Source organism: Centroberyx gerrardi, chromosome 2 (assembly GCF_048128805.1).
Source record: "Centroberyx gerrardi isolate f3 chromosome 2, fCenGer3.hap1.cur.20231027, whole genome shotgun sequence".
In the NCBI taxonomy this organism is placed as follows: Eukaryota; Metazoa; Chordata; class Actinopteri; order Beryciformes; family Berycidae; genus Centroberyx; species Centroberyx gerrardi.
The window spans coordinates 31,436,435-31,463,402 of record NC_135998.1 but is presented as its reverse complement, the minus strand read 5'-3'; the positions used below and the strand labels follow the sequence as shown (position 1 = coordinate 31,463,402).

The window sequence follows — 26,968 nt, the reverse complement described above, 5'->3', positions numbered from 1 at the left end:
AAAAAATATGTTTCTCCTGCACCTGAGGTTGTGAAATAGCTTTTGCTCAAAGATGACATTGGCTCTCGACACCATTAAAACTATATGGTTCACTGCCATATCACCCTGTTATAGTTCCCCATTGATCAGGCACACTGTAACATCAAAGAGACTAGCAAGCACGTAGTACAGTGAGCTCCATCAGTATTCGCCAGATTCTTTATGTTATTTTCTGATTCTCTGTCCAGCCCTTTTGCATTTCACTGTATCTCTATGTGAATGTAGTTCTGCAGCTACCTTTATCTATATATCACTCTACTCATTTGTACTCAAGAATTCTGGTCACCTTTACGCATACATTGTGATATGTGGATAGTATTCAGGTCAGAGTGCAGAGTGGAGTTTTAAATGGTTCTCCTGTAGCGAAGCTGAAAAGCCAAGGCAATGATCTCGCCCAGTGGGGAAAAATGCTGTCAGAGTCGTTGGGTCTCTCTGCTTCCCGTTTTACTCTGCCACAGAGAAAGACTAAGGCTGGGGAAACATAAAAATTCTAACCACTTTTGAAAACACTTCATAACACCACACACATAACAACGGATTTCACAGATTTTTGTCTTCCATTGGTTAAGTCTGCTCACACTAGGTTATTAGGCAAGGACAGGGGACACACAGCAAAATTCTCAGTGTTAATTTAACTCTACGAGTGTTGAAATCAACACTATGCCTGCCTTGAACAGACACATCAGAGCCATATCTGCTCTGTGAATGAACAAACAACTCTCTAATCAACACTACTCTCTAAATAATTGTCACTGAAAAATCACTTATTCACACTAGAAAATTTGCTGTGCACTAAATGATAAAGTTGAGATAATCTTGCTGACACCTGACACGTCACCGACGTCACAACCTCTAATCTCGAATCAAAACAACAGACTCACCCCACTTTTAACTCAGCTCAGCTGTCAGCGGTCTGTAATCCTCACAGGACTTGTTCAGGACCCTGCAAATGTCAAATTGTAAATATCAAACACTGAATCTGTAAACCCTTCACACTACCAGATAATCATAGCCAAACATCAGTCCCGAGTCCCCGCCCAAGCCCCCGAGCAGGGTTTCTCCTCCAACTGTCAGGATGGACAAATCTGGTGGGAATTTTCCCAATAATCCTCTAGTGTGTCTCAAGCCTTACCCAACTTCCGTACCTGTGGCTCGAAGGCCAGACCAAGTTAGTTTTAGTCGATTTCATGGTACAGAATGTTAATTTGAGTTTGAGTACAGTGTGGTGCTACCCAGGCCTGATGGTCAAAGTCATTTAGAGCTATGTGAAGAAAGCCTTCTCCTAGGCATCAACTACAGGTATAGTTTTTTTGCCAAATACAACTGCCACTTTTCATTTTAAGAAATCTTTATTCAGGGTCTTGGTTATTGGTTAATTATTTGCAATGAATGGCAATCATCCAAACCTTAAAGGTCCCATATTCTACACTTTCCAGTATTTTATTTTATGTCTTGAGGTCCATTCAAAGCTGTGTGTGTGGTGTCATGTACCAAAAACACTCTCAATCCATTTTTACACATTTTCCAGCATCTCTCTGAGCCTTACCAAGAACAGGCTGTTTCTGTCGCTGTGTCTTTAAGGCTCATTAATATTAATGACCCCTCTGTTCTGATTGGCTAACCGTTTCAAGAGTGAAACGTGAGACACTGCAGCCCGGCAGCTACAGGTAGGGAAAACTCTCCGGTAATAAACAATGACAACCGCTTTGAAAAAAACACTTTGTTAGTCTATTATTTCTTACAAAAATGATAATAAGCGAACCTTTGTGACAAAGTTACAGAAGTCCAAACGGCTCGTTTAGAGACTCGCTTTTCTAATATGGATTGTGTGGATTTAGTTGGCGGCCGTGAGTTTTGATACTTTCACCATGTTTAGATAGCACATCCAACTCCTTTATGATCACAGAGGCAAGGGGAATCCAGTTTTACACAATATGGGACCTTTACTGGTGCCCAGTTGCTGTCTAAATATTCAGACTGTTCTCAGCAAGTGATTAGGTCTGCACACTTAACAGCCTTCTGTTTTAATCCCAAGGTCAGCTATTCATCTCAACTAGACCACACTCACTGGTAAACACTCTAGTCCTTTCTGTACGACTTATAGTGTCAATTCAAGGACTATAACTTGAATTGCCCTCCAGAGAATGGAATTTCTACTCCTGACTGAAATTTGGTTGAGGTGTGTTGAGTTGTAACCTCTTGGTAATTATTTTATCAGCTCTCCCAATGTCAGAATGTGAATGTCTTTTTGTTGATTGTGTTAAAAACTAAAACACAAATCTGTCCCCATTGCTGTTAGTAAATTATCTAACTTTGAGGTAGTCATATTTACAATTATGTATGCAAAATCAGCTCTGTGTGTCATCTATTGTCATCTATCTATTGTCTTCTAATTTAGTAAAACAGGTGTCAAGTCACAACATTGTCCACACCCTTGAACTTCTAAGTGCCCTTTTCAAGCCAGAGGGTTTAGCCGTCCCATAAGCCTGTCTTTGTTGAGATTATGAGGTTGGAAATTGATGGCTGAGATGTTGCAGGTTAAATATAAACCTACATTTAGGGACACTGTAAGTATAGTGTAAGAGAGGTGTAGGCCTAATTAGTGCTTGGAGAAGTGGGTGGTTCTCAACTTACTGTTGAGCCTTCTGGAGGCGTTGTAAAATAAGATTAGATAAGATGACACTTTAATGATCCCCGTGGGTAAAGCAGTTTGTTACACCAAATAGTAATAAAATACAGCAAGGAAAAATAGACTATAAACATAGAAATAGAATATAGAGAAGAACATAGAAAATGGGGCTTATATATACATATGCAACTGACAATTTCAACTCATGTATGAGTGGGAAAAGGAAAAGTACAGCATTATGAGGGTGTGCAAAAATAACAATAGTAGGACTTATTGAGACAAAGAAGAAATATGTGCGGAAAAATTACAATATGAAAAGTATACCAAAATATAACCTGGTAAGTTCATACTCCAATTATGAGAAACATCTCACTGCTTTTCACGTTTGCTTTTTGCCACTTTGGCACCAGGAAACAGAAGCAGACTCTATAGCAGAACATGTATGATGATGGCCTAAGCAGGTTGTTTTCCGCAAGTCTACCTTGCCTGAGGTGGATTGTTGCTCGGGGAAATGGGAGGGCAAGCATTCTCGCATTCATTATGCATAACTTCCTTCAGGAGTCTTCACAAAGGCTTTCTGATATTAGAAAATATATGTGCGTTTGATAGAGAGACAAACAGACTTCGGGAACATAGATGTAGGCTACTGTATGTGTTAGGGTGTGTTTGGAAGTGTGTTTGTGTTATAGATGGCTCATGTGTATCTACTGTTATAAGTCCAATGACCCCTTGCAGGCAGGCGAACTAGTAACATTTATTGTAAAGCATCCTCAAGGACTTAACAAAGTCATCTTTGTTCTCTCAGTGTACCCATTTCTCACCACATCCCACAAATGTAAGGCAGACTTGAAACTTAAGGAACTTGCTAATCAAGTAGCTGTTAGGAATATGGAGGATCTTTTGTAAATTGTCAATGCTTTGATTAAGACTGGGGTAGGCAACTTTGGAGAAATGAGCAAGAATTTAAAAGTATACAACAAGAAGCAGAAACAGCATCATTATCTATCTGGAAGTTTTTTGTTATTATGACACCAAGACGATTTGATGTACTATATATACAGTATATGGTCTATGGTATTCTGTTTCAGCTCACTACATTATGTTTTTTTTGCCTTGTGTGGATAATTGCTGGAGCATGAGATGCAAAAATAACTTATGTGCGCTCTCCAAACAAAAGAAAACTTGTTTCAAAGTTTCTCTTAAAGAGCCTAATTCATACTAGTAAGGGAGATTTGGTCTCCTTTGACTGTTGAATGATGGAACGAATAAGTGGTATGTACAGTATGTATGTATTACCCTTAAATAACCAGGTACAATACACTAATACAGTAAACCTCATCGAGTATTTTGCACCACAGCAGATTGTAGACTTAAGGTCTGTAAATTCATGAATAGAAGCTTATGAACTGATGCCCAAGTGTTACCACCTGCACCAACTTACAAGGGTGCTTGTACTTGCACTGTGTTATTATATCCTTGTAAATGAATAATACATAAGGGAGATTTTACAGAAGATTTTAATTATGTATTTACTCAGTATTATTGTAGTATTGTACTGTAGTACAGTACTGCTGCGAGACTGTGGCAAGCAGATTTTAACAGCTGATTGCTTTGGCATGATAATTTGAATTTCTTGACTTTTGCAAACTTCTCACTTAAAGTAGCGGGGTTTTTTTTTCAGCCAGAACTATATTTCATTACAATAACATTGTGATAAAAACAGCATCTTATAATAACACCCTCTCCAAGACCCTTCCTACATTTCTACCTCCTCACTAATTCATTGGGAGTTGTCCACGTGAATATTTGCTAGGGGAGAGAGAGAGAGAAAATCTGTTTGTATCCCCTCCGCTGGGCTAGGGATTTTTGGAGGAAATAGATCAGAGTAAGTGAGGCACACAGCCAGTCTGTTATTAAGCCGAGTTCACACTGAGAGCGCATTCATAACCCAAACGCCCAACACTTCTGCCACGTGCAGGCATGTACACCAGCGAACTGAACCTGCTTTCATCACAAAGCCGCAAACATTTCCCCTTTACTTAAAATAAAAACTGAGCACAAACCAGAAGTCCACCTCTGTGTTGGGCTGAGTATTAGTCCAAGCGTTAGAGGTCGACTGATTTATCGGTTTGTCCAATTAATTAGCGCCAATTGGAGCGTTTACAAACAATCGGTAATTGGTGGATGTGATTATAGCCGCTCTTTCAACATGAGATGATAGTGTTTAAAGTAACACAGGAGCTGTCTCGAAGTTTGATTGGAGCACTTACTTTTGCAGAGTCAGCTTATAGCATGGAGGTTTTGACTTGAAACGATTGTGGCGGCCACCTTACAAGCACTAATTGGATCTTTCTTTCTATGCATATGTGGTGACATGACTGTAATTCAAGAAGAAATCATACAAAATTGAAATTACTCTATCATTATTCCAATATTCTGGTAAATGTATTAATACTTCTAGCTATTCAACACTAGGGGTGTCACAATTCTCCAAATCCACGATTCGATTTGACTTTCGATTTTAAGGTCACGATTCGATTTGATTTTCGATTTAAAAAAATTTTTTTCAGCACTGACGGCTATGCCATTGTTAGACTATCGAGTCTTGATTTGTAAAGATCAACAGATCATTGGTTTTATGCCCTGACAACTGTCATTTACGTTTTTAAATTCTTCTTTAAAAAGATGGTATCAAGTGTGATATAACTGCCATATTTTTTTTTTTTGGAATGTACCACACTAAGGCCATATGGTCAAATTTTTTCAAAGTTTTTCCATTTAAAAAAACACAACTTTCCCTTTAATTTGGTACCAAATACATGGCAAGGCGATTCAGGGCGTCTCCTTACTTCAGTGTCAACATTCACAGTATGACCACAAAACAGATCCTTCCTATCTTGGATCGATAAGCTTTCAAAATACATACAAAACCTCCAGCGCTTCAGCCCACACAGTAATAAGATCAGACAGTAATAGTCGCCAAACAAATATGGAAAAAGTCGCCAAACTTATGGATAAAAGTCGCTGCAACCCGGCCAGTCCTCCTACCGACTCTTCGGCGCACCGCCTCCCGGAAAACAGCGTCTGTCTTCGGCGGCGAGAGCAGGTACGTCCCGCTGTTTAGTGAAGGTGATCTTGTGTCTTGTTTTATCGAGCAAGAACAAGCGATTTCGATTAAAAGACTTCAACTCACAATGTCTTCGTAACTTTCCACTACATACGGCGGGTCAGGTTCTGTCTCACAGCACAATCTGACAGCTTCCAGAAGTTTTTAAAAGCGTGACGCTTAGCCGGCGAAGCCATTTTTACCGGTGGAGGACGACTAAACCCGGGGAAAATCAAACGTCTCAGTGTCACCAGATATACAGTATTTTCCGGTTCCGATACATCGATGACAACTTGAAGTATGAACAAAGCTGATAACTTTATTTTCAGTTTTTGGTACATTTTAAACGATTTAAAAATGACGGGCGCTCTTGGGCGCTATAGTGAAATATAGAATGGGCGCTCTCTAGCAGCTATGCTGTGTCGTCATTGAAATTTTTTTTTTTTTTTTTCTGACGCGTGCAAGTAGGCAGGGGTGGAGAGAAAACAAATACTGGGAGAATCGCGAACCTGCTTGTGATTTCGAAGGTCGAAATCGAACGCTCATTTCGATCGATTTTCGATTTAGAATCGAAATCGTGACACTCCTATTCAACACTAGCAATTTTTTGTTTTGGGCATACCGCTGCCTTAATTACACATTTTTTATATCCTGAGGAACAAGAGATCCAAGGCATTCAAAAACAGGTTAAAAAGCCTTTCTTCTTTTTGGCTATTCATTATGAAAAGCCGTGTGTACAATAAAGGCTTTTAAAAATATTTTGGAGTGCCTTGGGTCTCTTTTTTCTCATGACTAGAAGAGCACTCAACCCTACTGTTTATAGTACCAGAAGCTAAGAAGCTTTCCAGCTATCTGTTTTTCAAGAGTTATATTTATTCCCATTCTGTTACTGTGCCAGGGATCACCAGAATTAGTTGCCCTCTTCCAAATGTTCCCTGAGACCATGCACACCAACTGCAAACCGCTGTCGATTTTGGTTAAAGACAGAAGGTTTGTTGAGTGGAAACCTTTACACAAATGCTAATAGTAGGATTTTACTCATAGCAATGTGTGAACACTCAATTTGTGTTTAGAAACAAAGAGAAAGGGGTTTATAACCATAACTAGTGCTGGGCAGACCGAGTCTTCTTGGTGAATCGTTCATTTCAAGCCAGTACCTCAAATGAATCGAACTTTCGAGTTTTTCAGGTTTTTGAGTTTTTTTCTTAGATTGAGCAATTGCAAAACAACCAACTTGGTGAATTTAACAATTTTTAATAAAAGTCAAAAATTCATTATAATCGTCAATATATAAAAAGTCAGTAAATTGTCTAAAGTCATCAATATGTTGAACGATCGCAGTGATAATCACAGTGATAATCAAATGAAATCTTTATCAGTCAGTAGCTAGTCACAAGAAGAAGAATTGTTTGATAGAGAAGATAACAACAGAATCATAACAAGCCAAATCTGTATCATATCAAAAATAAAGAAACCTAAAAAGTCATTGACTCTATGTCGAAATACCAGAAATCAAGAAAATATAAAAGTATAAAAAGGTAAATCATAAAAAATGCAAAAATAAATAATGAAAAGTAATCACTATCATGAATTAATAATGCCAAGATATGAATAATAATTCAGTAATGCCAAGATATGAATAACTCAAGGTGTATATTTAAATGTATCAAAAGTCAGAGAAGCAAGGAAGCAATAAGTATTCTAAGAAAATTAAAGAATAAGAACATTTTAGTAAAGATAAGAGCAAAGTCTTTGATCAGAGTGACAGAGTTTCCCTCAGCATTCGGTCAGATGTCCCAAACTCTGCAAACTTCAGGGGTTTTTATAGCGTAAAAAACCACTAACGCCTACGAGACCACAGTCCACGCTTTGTCTCACTCTGTCTGATGGAAACCGAACCCCCCCCTGCTCGTATCACTCTCAGTGGAGCCTGCAGCAGGATCTACATTCGATGAAATTCTGTACATTGGATGTCCGGCCTGAACATGAACTCATTAACTGTCATCAGTCCTGCAGCTAACCCCTAAAACGAAAGGTTCTTAGTCTGTTTTAGGCCTTAGTCTGGTCACAACAGAGACCCTCATTATACAGCTGTGATGCTTTTATTCCTCTCTCTCTACAGTCGGTGTGAATTTAAAAGAGCTTGCCTGGCATTTACAGTAACTGGCTCGGTGGATGCCAAGCTACTGAATGAATGTGAGCTCTGTTTGGAAAAATCATCCTCTCAGCATACCTCTCTTCCTCAGTCATCACGGCCCAAACTACACTCACATAAAATGTCCTGGCATACCAGATTGTGTTAGAAAACTGAACTTGTAAATGCGACCTAATCCTCACAGAGTGCGCCAGCATATGATGGAACAGTACTAATGGGTAAATTAGTCTTAGGTTCGTTCACAAGATGGAGCATTTCATTATCGCTTGATGGAAGTAATGAGAAGCTGGTGTTAAAATTGTTGTTTAATTGATAATGAAAGCAATTATGACCTTTCAAGTCAAGTTTATATGCTGAACAAAAATATAAATGCAACATGTAAAGTTTTGGTCGCATGTTTCATTAACTAAAATATAATATCCCATCCACAGAAAGCTGATTTCTCTCAAATCTTGTGCACACATTTGTTTACATCTCTGTTAGTGAGCATTTCTTTTTGCCAAGGATTTCTCTCAATCTCATGATTTTTTGATATGAACTACATAAAATCTTTGAAATTGTTGGATGTTGCATTTATATTTTTGTTCAGCATATATTTGTACATTTATATAGCCCTTTACCACAAGCATGTCCCAAAGGGCTTAACATACCATTATATACATGTCATATACCATAGATCACTATATATCATACAGTATATACATCATATACTACATCATATAATACTACATAATATAGATCATTTCCTGAATTTCCCCCAGGGATCAATAAAGTGCAATCTTATCTTATATACTACATCATATACATACTACATATACATCATATATTACATCATATACATACCACACACACACAAACACACTCACACCTATAGGCAATTTAAAGCCTTTAATTCGGCTGACTTGCATGTCTTTGGACTTTCAGAGATAAGGAGTTCCACACCAGTGGGCAAACTATCCAGTAAGTAAACGATTTATAATACAATTTATAATACAGTCAAACTTAGAACTGCAATAAACTCCATTTGGCATCTTTTTCTATGGAAGACATGAACATTTTGTTACATTTACTGTTCTCTAATAAGCACAATTTTGCCCTATAGAGCCGAAGAGCAGTAACTTTGTGAGCAGTGAAACTGAGAAGAATGACGAGCATTTATTTGCTGCCCTGGAAAAAGTACTGTTGGTACAGAAGTGGGCTGTATATCGTTTAATGGCATTTATGCATATGATTATGGTTGATAGGAAATCTAAACCCTAGTCATGACTTTTGACCTTTAAAACACACAAAAAGTAGTATTGTTGTTTGCCATATTCGATCAGACCTGTTTATAGACAGTGGTTTATATAGAAATATGAGAATCATGCGATTATAACCTTTTAAAACACAATTTAAGTTCCCCTCAACACCACACAGGTTTGTTAAATATTATTTTTGGACCAATGGAAAGATGGGAAAATTCATTTGGCTTTTGGGGTTTGAGACAACATCAACATGCAGTCCTACAAACACACACTCCTTCATATCTGTAACATGCATTAACATAAGAACATAACAGAACATCACATAAGACAGACCACCCTTCCCCCACCCCCGCACACTCTCACTGAGATCCCACCTGGCAATTACAGATGTGGAAATTGTCAATGTCATTTTACATATAAATCATCATCCTCACTCTGGCAAATGTTTCCACATCAAAGGAACTACAACTTGTAATACCAAAAATGGAATATATACTCAAATGTCCTTGTGGTCTTGCATACATTGTGCCATCCGTAATAAAGATACATCAAGTCCAGTTGCTTTTCATTTTACTAAGGCCCAGCATAACGTTTCCACTCTCAGATTCATCGTTACAGAGACTGTTAAATGTCCCTGCAGAGGGGGAGACATTGATCTCTTCTACTTAGGAGAGAACTATTTTGGATCTATATACTTGGGACCCTTGCACCAAGAGGTCTAAATGAAGACTTTAATATCAGATCATTTTTGTAATTATGTAGGCCTAGTGCTATTTATCATATTGTTTTTCTTTCTTCTTTTTTTTTTCTTGATTTTTTCTTAACTTTAAGATAACCTTCCACTTGTCTTAAAATAGTTACAGTGAAAAGGTATAAGCTTCTAAATTAATTCATCCAAACACACATTTTAGACAATTATTTCAAAGTATTAATTGTTTTATTTACTGTATCTTACATTTTAAACTCAACATTTTATTGTTAAGCATAGCTAGCTAGCTGTTAGACTGTAGAGGTTGATTATTTGTTTGCATTAGCTGATACCATTCATTGACATTATGTTGTAGTGTGGACAATCGACATAAAGCAGTGAAGGTATATATGGCATTTCTCAACTGTCCTGTCTCCTCTCTGGCCACAAGGCAGAATCTGCTATCAATGTGTGAAGACTTGAGAAGTTAATATGTTGTCTGTTTTGATTTGCCGTCCCCAACACCATTGACAGAACACACACAAACCAGCAGAAAGAATGACAATTTCCATAAGCTAAACTGATAGAAGATAACATAAAAGAAGTGGGGGTAAGAATAGCGGGGGAGTTTTCAAATGAGCCCCTACACATCAGCAGTGCAATAACTTACACAAGTGGGGAATTCATATTGAAAGATGAAAGCCTTTGTAGATGTTTAATCATTTAGCCTGGGAGCTTGCAAAGACGCTTGTGAAAAAGTGGGAGTGGCCATATTGGCAGAGTGCTTTTTTGAATGCCCATGGCCACAGTAATTATCAGAAAAGCGATGTCAGGGACTTTACAACACTGTCTGTCTCTGATTCTGATCTATTAATATATATGCTCTATGTATATACACTTACCAGGCCAAAGACCTTCAGATTATTGCCCATGCTCGCCATCAAAGCAAAAAACATCTAATAGATTTGGGATTGCATTTTGAGGAAACATATCAATACCAAGTTAAGAAATGTTACCAAAGAAAATCTATTTGGAGGGAAGCCAACCATAAAAGTGGATGAGAGATCTACAAAAGCTCCTAAGAAAGCAAGAGCTCTTTATACAATTTTGTTTGAAGTGTGTGCTTGTAACAGTTTGGTGATACCACTGGAATGTAATTACACGGCTATTCTTAAACAGGATGGTCAGAGAGGAGACAGAGCATTAAAATAACATTAGCCTTGAATGAGATCTGGCAAAACTTCAAGGTGGCCAGACTTTGTTAAAGATCCACCATGTGATGTTTTCATTCAAAATATTGCCAAATTTTCAATATAAATAATATGTTTGGGCTGAACTAAAGAAAATCCACACTTAAGCATTGCATGAGACTTCCTGGTTTTGCCCTTATGAGCTCACGTGGTTGGGAACAGCAAATGGCAGGAAATCCTCTAAGCACACAGGATGAGTTAAACTGAAATTGGAAAATGCATCTTTAAAAGAAAAAAATACAAATTATCAAGTTACCCCCAAAGTAAGACATTCCCACTTTTTGTCAAAAATGTTAGAGCCTCTCTTGTCCTTTTGGTATCTTTTGGTATAAGCAGGGTACACAGAGTCCACACAGTGCCCTGCAAATATCAAACTACTGACTACATGTCTGCCCACACGTAGATACACACACACTAGTATGATAGGTATGTGGCCCAGCTAAGTCTTAGCGTCATGCAGGTCTTTGATGGAGGGCAGGCAGCAGCCATCTATGCTTCATTTGAAAGAAATGTTCTCTTAATTCTTACATTTTGATGGACAAAGCAAGCGCTGCTGTCTGGAGGAAAAAACATTACTTGAATGTAACTGGAACATGTACTCATTGCCTCATACTCTGTGCACAGCTTGCTATCAGCTGTGATGTCTTCATGCTGGTCCTTGAGGAGGCTTAGCTTGATTAATTCCTGAGGATAGTAGCTTCTGCTTATTAATAACCGCTTGAAACTGGGAAAATGACATGCGTATCGAGTGAAATATGTAAATGAGAACTATGATTAAGTAATTACGACCTGAGGTGGAGTGAGAACACATGAACCCTTGGGGCATAAGGTTAATCTTTATTTCCCTCTCCCTATAAAGATAAAGGGATGTTAATGAAGGCACATTTGATGTGTGAGTCACCAGACTGGTTTGAAGCAGCTGCTTCAAGTGTAGACAGAAAAGGTGGGATTATCTCTGGCCTTCCTTAACTTTTTCTCATCTTTTGACCTTATTCTTTCTCAATCTCCTCCGACTCACAAGGCAGGGAACTTGCTTGACCTTTTCTTCACCAGATTCTGCTGCACCTCCAACCTTACTGGTACCCCTCTTCCTGTATCTGACCATCATTTTATATCCTTCTCCCTTCCCATCTCATCCTCCCCCTCCCATTCAGCTTCCAGTCACACCGTCACCACCCGGCGCAACCTAAAGACTCTCTCACCTACTTCGCTTTCTTCTGCTATACTTCCTCGCATCCCTCAGCTGAGCAGTTCTCTCTCCTGTCCACCGATGAGGCCTCCTCTACTCTTCGCTCCTCTCTCTCCTCCTCTCTAGACTCTCTCTGCCTACTCACCACTAGACCAGCTCAATCCTCTCCACCCACTCCTTGGCTGTCTGAAGCTCTGCGAACTCGTAGAACAGAGCTTCAGGCAGCCAAGAGGAATGGAGACTTTCCTCTCGCTGCCTACCACCTTCTCCTCTCCAACTTCACCTCTGCTGTGTCCTCCTGGACCCACTTCAATCCGGTTTCAAGGCTTCTCACTCTACTGAGAATGCTCTCCTTGCTGTCACGGAGGCTCTCCACACTGCCAGGGCTTCATCCCTTGACCACCAAATCCTTCTCTCCATCCTATCTGAACTTGGCATTACAGGATCTGCACACTCCTAGTTCACATCCTATTTGGCCAACCGCTCGTACCAGGTCACATGCAGAGGATCTCTGTCCAGACCATGCACTCTTAACACCGGTGTCCCTCAGGGCTCAGTCCTGGGGCCCCTGCTGTTCTCTCTGTACACTAAATCCCTCGGCTATGTGATCTCCTCTCATGGCTTCTCCTATCACTGTTACGCTAACGACACTCAACTCTACCTCTCCTTCCCCCCCATCAGATACACAAAATGATGGGTGCATCTCCTCTTGTCTTAAAGACATCAGTGCTTGGTTGTCTGTGCACCACCTCAAGCTCAATCTTGACAAGACGGAGCTACTCTTTCTCCCAGGGAAAGATTGCCCTCACACACCTCTCCATCACCATTGAGAACACCACTGTGTTGCCCTCTCAGACTGCCAAGAACCTCGGTGTGATCCTGGACAACATTGCAGCAACAATCCGCTCCTGTAGGCTCTTCCTCTATAACATCCGCAAAATTTGCCCGTTCCTTACGAGGGAAGCGGCACAACTCCTGGTCCAGGCACTTGTCATCTCCCGCCTAGACTACTGCAACGTTCTTCTGGCCGGGCTACCTGCCTCTGCCATCAGACCTTTACAGCACATTCAGAACGCTGCAGCCCGTCTGGTGTTCAACCAACCAAAATCCTCTCACATCACTCACCTCTTTCGGTCACTTCACTAGCCTTCCATCTCTGCTTGCATCAAATTTAAGACACTGGTACTCGCCTACAGGACATCAGACTGCCCCTCCCTATCTATAATCACTGGTCAGGTTCCAAACTCCGGCTAGTTCACTCCTCTCCTCCACCCTTGCAGGTCGCCTCGCCCCTCCATCGCTACGGGGTGGAACGCTCCCTTCTGTCAGAACGGCTGAATCATTACCCATCTTTCGCCTGAAGACACATCTCTTCAGGTTACACCTGGACTCCACTTGAATTAACCTATCAAGTAACAATCTACTTCCCCTTCTACTCTTAATTAAAAAAAACGACTCTGATTCTACAAATGCTACTTGTTCCTATTAAAGGCTTAGCTGATGAAGACTGTGATATAGAGTTGGTTTGACTACTGTTGACAAAACTGTAAGTCGCTTTGGACAAAAGCGCCTGCTAAATTACGAAATGTAATGTAATGTAATTATCAGAGCAGATAGTCCCCCAGTTGTTGTTGATCCAAGTAAATAGGGGTTTATGGAGAATAAGCAGCATCACAGGAGAATGTTAAAATCCTGAGAGTTGATGTGCTTCCTCAGCATGTTAATAGCTTCAGACTGTGAGGCAAAATATTATGATGAGGCCTCCCAACAAGATGCCACTGAAACAGAGGCACATGCATGGGAAGAACAATATCCATAGGCATGCTGACTTTTGACTAACTTGAACTGAACTTCTGCTCGCTGAATCACACTGCCATTAAACATATATAGCCTACTTTGTGTCACTGGTTGACTATATAACATGAAATAAAAACAGAAGGTTAAGGGTAATTTGTACAAGTCAGTGGCCAAAATTGAATTTACAAGCATTTTAAAATAGCTTTAAGCATTTTTAAAATAGCTTTAAAACTGTAGTGCCGATGCCTATCCCTTATCCACCCGGAAGTAAGTTCTTGATTTGACATCATGCTGATGTGTCCTATTGACTCTTCATCAGTTGCATTTTCAATATTTGGTCTTATTCCAAGTCCCACAGTAGCTGGTGAAAATGAAATGGTTATTTAAAAGTCTGATGCCATTCCTTTGGAGGCCTCCAGGACTAGCATTCGTGCTGCTCTGCTGTGAAATTAATTAGTTACTTATTTGATGTGCTTATCCAAAAATCCACTTGTTTCTGAGCTCACTCAGTAAACAATGTGAAAAGCGTATAGTAGATAGATACATGTTTATGTAACCATTGGTTTATGTAAACCAAAGGAGGGGAGAACATTACTCTGAAGCCATCAATAGCTTTGGGAGCTCAAGAGCTAGACGTTGTCAAGGCGCTGCAAGCATGCACACGGATGGTGTGTGGCATGTCTTTTCTTTTCTATTTAACCAGCCAAGCCTTTCTGTAAAGGATAAAATTGATGTGCGGCAAAACCTTAAAGGAAAAACTTGGGCAGCACTCCATGAACCTGATTTGACTTGCCCATCTTAACATTCAAAAACAGAAGTCAAGTGTCAGGGGTGATGATTCTCTCCACAGATGGAAACATTTAAATGCTCTGCTAGTGTCAAATAGATTCTGCTCTTTCACTAAGCCCAGGTCCCACTGGCAGGCAACAGCATCTAACAGTACTTTTAATTCTGTCTTCTTTTGGAGGAAAAGAGATTTAATACTTGTGCCCAGTTTGGGAACTCTGTCTATGTGGGCCATACACATGTTGTACACTGTTCCACTCAATTGTTAATTTGCTGTGGGGTTCAAACAACTGACAAATCCTTGCCTAAAAACAGATTATCTCACTGGATTGTGGAAATATCTTGTTGGCCTATTTCTCTGCTGGGCAGAAGCCTCCAGGGCAATTTAGGATTGGCAGGGCTATGGCTGCTTCTTGGGCATTGCTACAAGACAGTTCTGTGGAAGATACTGCATGTGTACTGCTGCCTCATGGGCAACACCATACGCCCGTATTAGATTTCAGCACATTAGATTTAACACTGCACAACACTGTTAAGTAAGTAATAAGTAACCAACTTTGCATTGATTTTTTTGGTGCAGTTGTATTTGCCATTAGTCACATCCCTAATGATGAAACATGCTTCTGCTCTATAGACTTGCAGTTGTCACACTGCAGCTGGCCTGTCTGATCAGTGAGGTTTGGATGTCTGCAATATAGCAGAGTGAGGACATGAGTTTGCAATAAGGTTAAAGGCTGACGTTTATGAATAGAGAATAGGAGTTCTTACTTATGGCCTCAGTGGCACTTGCTCAGGAGCTGAATGATGTGTCAGGCAGCTATGTTTTATATATCCTGTGTGGGTGGGCACTATGATGTAGAGCTCCAGAAGACCAGTCACAACCCGTCATGATGAAGTTGGGTGAAAATGGATTTCAGCTTTTTTTCAGGGTTCCAGCACATCAGTCTTTGTCACCTCAAGAATAGGCCCTTTTCACATTCTGTTTCTCAATGCCTCTGCATTGAGAAACATTATGGCATTATGGCCTTCACTAATTTGCTCGACAACCTGCCCAAAATGTTTAAATTGTTACATTATGTATCTAGTGCTAGTAACCTTTACAATTTTGTTGCTTTTGTTGGATCGGTTTGTCAATAAGTCGCAAGAAGAAATTTGCCACAGGAAGTTGTAATGCACCGGTCTAGCTGTTACCATGACGATGTGAAAAGGGCCTATTGCACACGTTGTTTATCATATCATCATCATCATTTCTATATGGTAATACATAGGTTAATGCACTGCAATAAGACCAATGTAAAGTGAAGTGTTACCAACAGGGAGCTATTCAGAATGGAGATAAAGCGAGGGCCTATACAGCCTCCATAACCTCTTTGAGGAGGAGGTGGAAATATCTCGGGGAATGGAGTACAGTACCGTCTCCTACCACATCCAAGTTCCTCCAAGGAAATTGGAGAAAAAAGTGATTTAAAAAGTCCAGACCATAAATCTGTAGATGAACAACACAAACAGGACATCAATCTTTCCTGTCTCTCTACTTTAAACTAATAAAAAAAGGCGAAAATGCCCCCCTCCCCCCCCAAAAAAAGATTCACAAGGCAATAAATGGTACTGAATGAAAACCAATAGCCATGCTAATAAACAAAAAAAATAAGTGAATCTTTGATTTTCTTCAGAAAATAACGAACATGATGCTTAGTCACTTTTCACATACATTCTGCTCTTTAACATTTTCAGGCTGTGGATGTCCAGGAAGATTTTTTTGAGAGCAATAACATCCATTGTGGACTTGGATAAATCAGTTTAACACATCTTTGATTTGGGAAAGCTAAGCTATGTTTGCCTTCAAAATAATAATTTTGAAGCCAAGGTTGAAACTAAAATAAAGGTGAGGCAACGTTGAACTAGACACATCATTCATACAGGAATAACCAGTATGAATGTTGACACCACCTGCAATAATAATACTGTTGTGGGCCAACACCATAGAGGATAGCATTTAAAATGTGTTTACACTGGCAGCACAGCCTCCACTACAGCAAGGAGAGCTAGGAAGTTTCAGTCAGGAGTTACAAGAGGAAATAAATTAATTGCAAGTCGGCCAGTGTGTTTTTGCCTCATATTGTATGCTAAGCTAAGAGGAAATCAATCATGTTTAAATGCATTTAGTTTAGGTGAATTCCCTTGCAGCCCGTGTCCTCGCTGAACACAATATTGATTATTTTTCTACACCGTCTCTACAACCTTGGATAAAACATTGCTGGTATATCAGTTTTAAAAAATGGATTAGTTTTGTGCCTGTGCAACATGTTTTGAATAATGCCCCAGTGATGCAAAACATGGTTATATCCAAAAAGACTATTTACATTGTTTATCTACATTTTCAGAATCCTCATTTTGGTCAGAGTTCAAAGGAAGGCCTCCTCAGTGGTCAAACTGTGAAATATTATTATGGAATTTCCAACATTGTGAGGAACTGATGTTTTGCTGACAGTGAAGGAAACATGTCAGCAACATTTTTTAGAGATAAAATTCCATAAAAAATAAGATTTTGGAAAACAGGATTGTGGAGCTTCTGCTGGAAATCAGCACTTCATTTTGCAGATAATTTGACTCACCTGAGCATCAAACAGCTGTCGGTAAACCTTTCCCACATGCTAACAGGCTAACCCGTTAGCTTAGCCCGCTAGCTAACAGGGAGATGAGCTGATTCTCTTCAGCTGTTAAAATGATCTTAAAGAACCAGAAACCACCGAGTAAAAACAGTTTACTGCGCTATCTTAGCTGCTGTGATGTTTAACAGTTTAGTTTTTGTCCCTAAAACCCTTTTCTGTGTATTTCTTGGAATAGGTCTGAAACACCAGTCTTAAACTATCACTGCTACCAATTACTAGTAACGATACTGTAAGGATATCAAGTCTGTATACCATACAGTTGACTATAATATCAGTTTCCTTAGCTTTATTTATTGCATATTACTGTGTCCTTAATGTGAGATTAGTGATAAATGTAAATTAGTGGTATATAAATTGCTGTGTTACCCCAATTTCTTCACTGTAGGTGGAGACGTAGCACCATGCACTGCATTTTAGAGAAAAGATAGGTGAGGGTAGCAGCAGGCACTGCTATATATGCCTCTGTGTCTTCTCTGTCCCCTCACAGTAGGGTACCTATATGATGTAGTACCTTGAGACTCAGCATTCAGCAGTGGGAATCTCTGTTTGAAGACTTGGAAAGAAATACAGCAACCACTTCAACAGGGAAGAGCTGAAATTCTCACCTTTTAAAAGTTTGTAGTGAGTGAGTGTAGTGACCACTGAAACTTGAAAATGCCCATTTCAGTCCACTGTTGTCCTTCCAAATGCCATAAAAGAAGAACTGAATCTCAAGGTAGATATCAATTAGACTTAGCATGTGTTCACACTGAGTTGGTTGGTTGATGGGTCACTGTTCTGACTGACTGTAGGTTGGTGTGAGAGGTTTCGATTGCATCTATGTCGTGGTCTGCAGGCACAAACTTTTGAACAGGCAGATCATGTATTTTTTGCTGTCCTGGCATTGCCTTTATGTCTTTCAAATGAAAGAGGTAGAGAAGTGGGAAGCATTGAATGGCTAGAATCATCTTGTCATCCTTTTAGCACTTGACAGGTGAAACTATTGTTCATGACACAAAATCACTAGGGAAACAAGGAAGCACTGAAATAGGATTGGCTGTTGACAGCCAATGACCGCAAAACTTTTCTCAGCTGACAAGCTTGTTGTGCGTCCACACATTAGCTTAGTTTCCTTCTCTCTATAGGAAATGAATGGACTTCTGGTGACTGGGGTGGGGAACCTAAGAAATGTCTATTCTCACTCTGTTGATTCGTAAAAAAAAATATAAATGTACTTACTACTTGACCCATGTGGCTGGTTTCATCGTAGCCATGTTGAAATGGAAATCTCTTCCTTAATGCCTGGTCACATGACAAATTTTGTTTATCATTGCTAGCATACACGGTGTGGCTCAACTTACCCACTGGCTCATCTTACCCCGCTCTCCCCTACTCATCACTCATTACCTCCTCCAAGGAGGTTATGTTTTCGGTGCCGTCTGTTTGTTTGTTTGTCTGTCTGAGAGCAGTAATTTGTCACACTTCATTATGTTTCTTTTCATTAAACCTCTAAAATTGCAGACTGCATCTATTCCCATTTTAACAAATCAGGAAAATTCCATTATCTCTCCTGTAAATGATCAGGGACACTAACAGCAGCGCAGCAGGCGAGCAAACAGACTGTCAGTCAGAGGGAACAATTTAATTACCTAAACTTGTGAGGAGGTATTTGTACATCTGCATACATTTGCACACTTGAGCAATTTTTCTCTGTAGCCTATAACTGCTGTTTCCTCCTGCTTGTCTTTTAAAGTCCAATTTGAGATCTTTCCCATGAGTTTGGCAGCCGTTGTGATGCTGTGTAATCTTCAGCTGCTTCAGGAGATTTAATGTTGTGTTATTTGCAGTGGAAAGACTTTTTGTACAAATGTTTCTGTAGGCACCCACTCCATGTCTGCCAAACTGTTTCTGTATAGCTCTGTCTGATTATACTACTTCACAATGTAAGTGCAGTTACCAAAAAAGAAGTATTTCCTGGAAATAATAGAGTAAGACAAGCTGCTCAGGGCACTGTTTTTATGTAAGCTCACTGTGGTATATGATGGCCATTTACACTCTAGGAAAATGTAGAGGAAAGACTTTGTAAAGATTTCTTTTTTTTGCCAAATCACTGATGCCTAGAAAAGAATAAAAATTTCTAGCTGAGGATAGGAAATTGTCTTATATCTCACCTCAACCACAGTAAAATATATTATCATACATCCAAGAATAAAATCAACACAGTCAAGGTCACAGACTGACTCCAAAAATTCAGAATAGTAAAGTTTTATTATTATTAATAAGACTATTTATTACTTCATAACACAGTGGTGTGATAGTTTGACTATGGTAACAATTTTTAACCCAAGTGCTAGAAAGCAGGAAAAGTAAATCTTCATTTAATGAGCACAAACATACTGGATCTGTTATAATGAAATGCGTCTTCTAATATACCCACTGAATTACAGCTCAAGTGATACTGCACACATATTGCAACTTTTCAAAATGTTTGCCACCGACAAATAATTGAGTTCTACAGCAACATCTTCTACAATAATTCTACAATAAATATGTAATTGTCAGATTATTATTGATTAAGAATTTAATAAATCTAGATTGATCGAGGGCAAAGGGTTAAAGAGCTGAGAGTGTTGTTACTATTGGTAAAAATAGGATCAGTGGGCAATATCCTTGTAGACTTCAGCGATGATTAAAAGAGAAGGATGACCTAGGCTGTGTGTCCTGGGCTATTGATTTGACAGTGTATTCCTTATATTGCATATTGATTGAAATGATATGCAGCAGTTATTCCAGACTATTTTTACCTTGGAGAGATCAGAGTGCTTTCTAATTCAGACAACTGAACCGAACATATCATCTTCTACGCTCTAATCATGGTGTTGTAACTCTTTCCACAGATGCAGCAGCTGTTCTATGAGAACTACGAACACAACAAGAAAGGCTTCATCGAAGAGCTGCACAGCAGCAAGATCCACAACACCATCACACTCCACCCTAACAAAAAGCCTGCCTACCAGTACCGGCTCCACAGCTACATGCTGAGCCGTGAGATCTCGAGGCTTCGGTACCGCACCATCCTGCTCCACCGTGAAGGCCTGACCATGAGTCGCCTTAGTGATACGGAAGTGCAGTGGCAGGACCAACAGCTGGGGGCACCACCTACCTACATGCGTTACCAGCCCAATGAGAGAAATGATGTAATTGAATGGGATTTCCTCACAAGCCGCCATTTTTATTCTACTGGTGAGAACCAGATGCCCCGGCAAGGCCTTGGCAATCTGCTTCGGACTGCGCTAGAGGACACAATACTCCAGGTCATGGAGATGATTAATGAGAATTCCAAAGCTCGTGGCCGTCTCATTGACTTTAAAGAGATTCAGTATGGCTACCGCAGGGTTGATCCTATGCATGGTGCAGAATATATCCTGGACTTGCTGCTCCTGTACAAGAAACATAAGGGACGAAAAGTAACAGTGCCTGTGAGGCGGCACGCCTACCTTCAACAGTCCTTCAGCCGGCCCTTCTTTACTGAATCTGAAGAATTAGATGTGGCTGAGCTCATGGATGCTATCAATTCTGAATCCCAGTCTCTGTCTTTCCTGTCCAACTCTCTGAAGTTCTTTTCACCCTTCCAGTTCTCCGAATCAACCAGGGAGATGCGGGAGCGAAGCCAGAGGAAGGTCCACATCCTTGTCCCTCTGACAGGTCGATATGACATCTTTGTCCGCTTCATGGAGAACTTTGAGAAGACGTGTTTGATCCCCAATCAAAACGTTAAGCTGGCCATCATTCTGGTGGACAATGACAGCAATCAGGACAGGGAGAAACACTTAGAATTAATCAAAGACTACCACAAGAAGTATCCCAAAGCCAATCTGTCGGTCATCCCCATGACAGGCGACTTCTCACGAGGGCTGGCTCTGGAGCTGGGCTCCTCGCAGCTCGATAATGACACACTACTCTTCTTCTGTGATGTCGATCTTGTCTTCAACGGAGACGCCTTGCAACGCTGCAGAGACAATGCCGTCCAAGGAAGACAGGTCTATTTCCCTGTTGTCTTCAGTCAGTACGACCCCAAAATAGTCTACGCTGGGAACACCCCAGACGAAAGCAAATTTGTGTTCACCAAGAAAAGTGGTTTCTGGCGAGATTATGGCTTTGGCATCACCTGCGTTTTCAAGAGCGATTTGTTAAAAGCTGGTGGTTTTGACACCTCAATCCAAGGCTGGGGACTGGAAGATGTAGACTTGTTCACAAAAGTTATAAACTCCGGCTTAAAAGTGTTCCGCAGTCAGGAACCGGGAATTGTCCACATTTATCACCCTGTTCACTGCGACACTAGCCTCGAGCACAAGCAACACAAAATGTGCCTTGGGTCAAAAGCGAGTACGTACGCTTCGGCGATGCAGTTAGCGGAGCTGTGGCTGGAGAAACACATAGGGGTGGGGTATAACAGAACTTCATCCTGACATTCCAGCCCTTCTTGACTCTCCATGCAAGGTTACCTCAGTTCTGCTTGAGTGCAGACAACATTGTAGTATGTGTGTGGTGTGGTGCGAGTGTGGATGTGCAAGAGATAAAGGGAGACCAAGCATCAAAGACAGCAAACTAAAGAGAGCAAGAGTCTGAGGGTACATTCAGTTATCTTTGGTGCAATTTATTTTTTTTTTAATCTGGTTATTTGTTGTTGTTTTTTTGTGTGTCATTCAGTTCTCTACAGCATCTTCCAAAGGACATAATCATTTTTTGGGCCATTACTTCATGGCTTATCCTGAACTGTAATGTGGTTAGTATGTTAGCTTTTTCTTACTGCCATTGTTATCATGAAGTTTACATGTTTGCCTCAGGACCACATCTTATCACCGAAAGCAATGCAGCCTTCTGTTTTGATTGCTGCATACGGAACCCAGCGCCTACTGTGAAAAAGACACTTAGGAAAAAAAAAATGGTAAAGAATAGTGGATGAATAATGCTGAAATCTAATTATAAAAATATGGGTAATTATGTAATCATGAAAATATGACAAATCTCCTTTAAAGTCCCAGTTTTTTTCTAACTTATACGAATAAGAGCACTTAATCTACAGTATTTTTCAAGAGGAAGTGTGAAGAATTTTGATTATTATATCTTTATTTTCTTGTCAAAATATTTACATGGATTTATGGTACTGGAAACCATCAAACATTTGCTGTGTTCTTAAAATTCATTGTAGAGGACCATATGCTTCAATTCTGTCTGATATGAGGCCATGCTTCAAAAAATGGTTTCATTGCCCTAGCATTGTGGCTTTAAAGTTGTTCAGTTTGCTAGCAAGAACAACTGAGGTATAGTCAAATGGATTATTTATAATAAAAAAAAAAAAAGTTGAAATGTATATATGCGATCTTTGGGTGCTTTTATGAGCTGTTTGTCTTTTCACACTCACTATACAAGAAGTTGAATTAGAACAGAACTTTGTATAAAAATGTGCATGCTTGAGTAATAGAGCATTGTGAACAATTATATAGTGAATGCATATAGCTCAAAAGGCCTCAAGATGGTGCTGCAATTTCCATTTACTTGAGTCTTGAGTCTTAACACAACCCCTTCAACGCCTTGGAGGAAATCTTAACCACACCTTGTCACAGACGGGATCTGATGTGGTGACTTCCTCCATGAGTCTATTCAAAACGGATAGATGTGAAAAATCTTGACAGCTTGAGGCCATTTGGGCTAGATGCATACTGCAGTACACACAACCTCTTCAGCTGCGAATCTGTAAGAGTAGGGACTGAAGGTGACTGAAACAGATAACACAGCAACACTTTAATAGAGCACAACAACAGCTTACAGGATATCAGTGGCCCTGTAACTGAAGAGGTAGACATTAACATTGAAACAGCATCTAGAGGGCAAAGAGGACAGGCAGCCAAGGTAGGGCTAGGAGGGAATAGGAGTTAACTTTTAACTCTGATATGAAGATAGCGCTAGACATTGCTTAAAGAAAAAGTTGATAAACTAGATAAAATGATGAGGGAGTAGAAAGGTTTGGAGTCTATGAAAAAAGACCAAAGGCAGTCTCAGAACCTAGGCGGCAGCAAGAATTTGAACCACTAGTGCAGGAGAGAAGGTAACTCAAAAAGCAATGAGGAAAAATGTCAGAAGATGAGAATGAAATATCAGTGTAGTACAAGCAAGTTTCAAAAAGCTTAATAGCATGGAGGGCAGAGAGACTGAAATAGGACAGCATTCTACATGCCTTTGAATTTGTCAAATCACTCTTCATCAAGGAGAAAAATGGTAGTCTGAAAGCAACACAGCAGGAGCTACAAAATCACCCAGAAAAAACTCATCGATTGGGAAAAGCCTAAGAGGTAAGGCGTCTTTCTTCATGTCGTCAAATGAAGAGTCTGCGACACCAAGTTGCAGTTCCATTTCAGTCCACTGTAATGGAAAGAGGTGCCCAATGAAGTAAAACATACAAGAGCATCATCAGCTCCAGGGCCCAATGGACACAAAAGTGCACCAGATGTCTTAAGATTTTTATGGCAGTTCATGAAAGTCACTTGGGAGAAGCACATAATCCTCAGATCACGGTGGATCATGGAGAGTGGGAGGAATTCTGAAACAGAAGAAGTCTTAAGAAAAAAGTCAGTTTCAGCCCAAATGCTGCCTCAGTGTAGGAGGGAAGTTTTTCTTTAGTGTGATAGCACAGCGATTAACAAACCGCAGAAAAGACAAGTTGTATTCTAGACTTGAAAAATAAATAAGGCTCACTATCCCACACCTTTGTGTGGGTAGCTTTCGATTTCTTTAGAGTGCCAAATGTCATGAAATATCTGGTTAACACTAGAAAGGCCAAGCTTTTGAGTCGTGTTCTGTTGCCAAGCCACATTCAGAGATGTCAGAATGTCATCCACTGCAGTCTTATAGATTAAATGTTATGATCTCATATGCTGTAAAATCAATAAAGAGAGCAAAACACAAATAGGCACTATATATAGGCACTATATAATACTTGGAATGCACTGTCTCCTCTCTTGCCTTATTCCTCTAATACTCCATACTCTCACTCAGTTGCATCTCACAAACAAATCAGTTGAATTTCAAGCAGTTGTCTATCTCATTATTCCTCGTATATCTGCCTGACACTGTGGCTTCTTCCCTGGAGTGATGGTTGCAAATTGTGGGTCAACATTTTCAAGTCACAAAGGCAAAGAAAACACTCATTTCTACCATTGATTTAGATTTTTGTATTATGACCTATGATCCATGTATGATGGGCCTGCTGTCTATGTGACAGTACTATGTAAAAGCAGTCTACCAGGTCGGCGCATCGCCTGTTACATAGTACAGTAGGGGAGAGCGGGGTAAGATGAGCCAGTTTTTACTCGAAACGTTATCTTGGCAAGCAAAAATGACAGAACTAAAACAAATGCTTCCACCCATATTTCAGGATGTTGACTTTCACATTAACTGGTAAGAATGCAGCTAAACGAAAGAAGAATGAAAATACAACTTCTTAAAAACAAAAGTGGTGCCTTGGCTCAATTTGCCCCAAGGTGGCAACTTACACCATAGCCACCTTTTTGAAAACAGTTGGTCAACACACTAGTTCACTGCTAACCTTTTGCTAATTAATTGTGGTTTTAGTCCTTGGTAGTAGACCAATATTTATTGTTTAAATGTTTGAATGTAGCTAAATTGGTGTTGAGACAACAGCCATAAAACAATGAATGTAAAAATGTAACTTTTTGTTGCAAAAAACTGTTTTATGAGCATAAATGTACTGGACGTATGTGGCTGGTTCCATCGCAGCCATGTTGAAATGGAAGTCTCTTCCTAAATGCCTGGTCACATGACACATAATGCTTAACATTGCTCAGTTATCGGGGGTGGTTCAACTTACCCACTGGCTCATCCTACCCCGCTCTCCCCTACTTACCGACCTAACCCAACTCCCGCCATGTGCGGGAGTTGGGTTAGGTTGGGTTCTTCAGCATCTTCCCTATACTATTAGATGGCAGGTGAATAATCATATGTTAGATTTAGTTGCGATAGAGTTTCCATGCCTCACCCTACCTCCTACCTTACATTACTCCACAAACCTCCATTCGCACCTTCGGGTCAAGCAACGTCCTGTTCCTCCAAGCCTCCAGGACTAAGATCTACATCATGGAGGAGCAGGAAAATTCCATGGCAGCACACACAAACGTATGGAACTGGGCTTAGCCTAAGCTATAGGCACGTTAATTATCTTCACTCATTATTTCCGCATCGAGGAAATCCTCCGACCACGCCTCATTGGAGGACGGAGGCAAGGAGACATGAAGGATCCTTCATGTGTCTTTTAACCAACTGGGACATCCTTAACGATGGCAGCTCATTTTCGGATGCCAAAAATAAATAGCCTGCAGTTTCTTGTTTCTTGTATTTGATTTTCTTTCCTGCTACTTTTAATTATCTTTTCTTACAGGTTTGCTATTACGCTATAACACTTCCAGGTTTGCTATTAATGAAAAGCATGTTTGAAATAAAAAGCATTATCATCATTTTTGAACAGTGATAGACATTTTAAATAACTCAGGTGTCATTGTCTATAGAAGTAACATTCTTCCAGATTTTCTAAAGAGTGTTATCTAGGATCACAAAACGCCAGGCCAGGTATGTATTTCCATCTTGGTGGACAGATGTTGCAACAGCATTGGTCATCCTTCCAGGACCTTAGTTGTGAAAAAGTTGTGAAAATGTATTTCTTTCATAGTTTGGGTGCTGGATTAAATCACACATATAGTACTTTCCTCTTGATCAAGAGACTGGAACTCATGAAAGATGAATTGAGCAGATCATATGACTGACTTGCCACCTCTTTCTCCCACAGAGAATGTGACATAATCAGATCTTTGCATATGAAATCAAAAGAACAAAAAGAATATTGTAAGATCTCTACCAGTAGAAAGTGCAAGAAAGGTCAGACGGAGCAGCGATGAGATTTAGTATTAGGTAAACTGTGTATCATGTCATGCATGTAGTGGGAAGTATGGGGAAAGAGCACAGATTAATGTATGGATTAATTTATGTTACTAACAGTCTCGATTGCTTATTTAAATATGGGTTAATAAACATGAAACATATCTTGCATAGGTAAGTATATAGAACTAGTAACTGCTAGCAGTTATGATGGGGCTGGCCAGATATAGCTTAAGAAAAACAAAAGAAAATGAAGCGTTTGGAGAAAGAATAAATTCAAGATTATCATTAAAATCCTCAAATAGCTTTGAAAATATATGTCTCTATATCACACAGCAAAATGCCTGAAATGCCATTTGTTGAGCTATTTGAGAAGTGTCTTGACAGCAGGAGGCTTCACACTATGACTGATAGTGCTGGGCAGAACGAGCCTTTCAGTGAATCGTTCATATCGAGTCAGTACCTCAAAATGAATCGAATCGTGT

General features: G+C 39.9%; 1 protein-coding gene across 1 annotated transcript in view; it reads left to right on the top strand.

Moving 5' to 3' along the window:
* The window catches only part of LOC139917179 (chondroitin sulfate synthase 3), an 83,883-nt gene extending 61,013 nt beyond the window's left edge, over positions 1-22,870 (top strand). Inside the window, exon 3 of the mRNA XM_071906255.2 lies at positions 20,432-22,870. Coding sequence (XP_071762356.1) covers positions 20,432-22,003 — 1,572 coding nt within the window. The 3' untranslated portion in view covers positions 22,004-22,870. The remainder of the gene's footprint in view (positions 1-20,431) is intronic.
* The last annotated feature ends 4,098 nt before the right edge of the window (positions 22,871-26,968 follow it).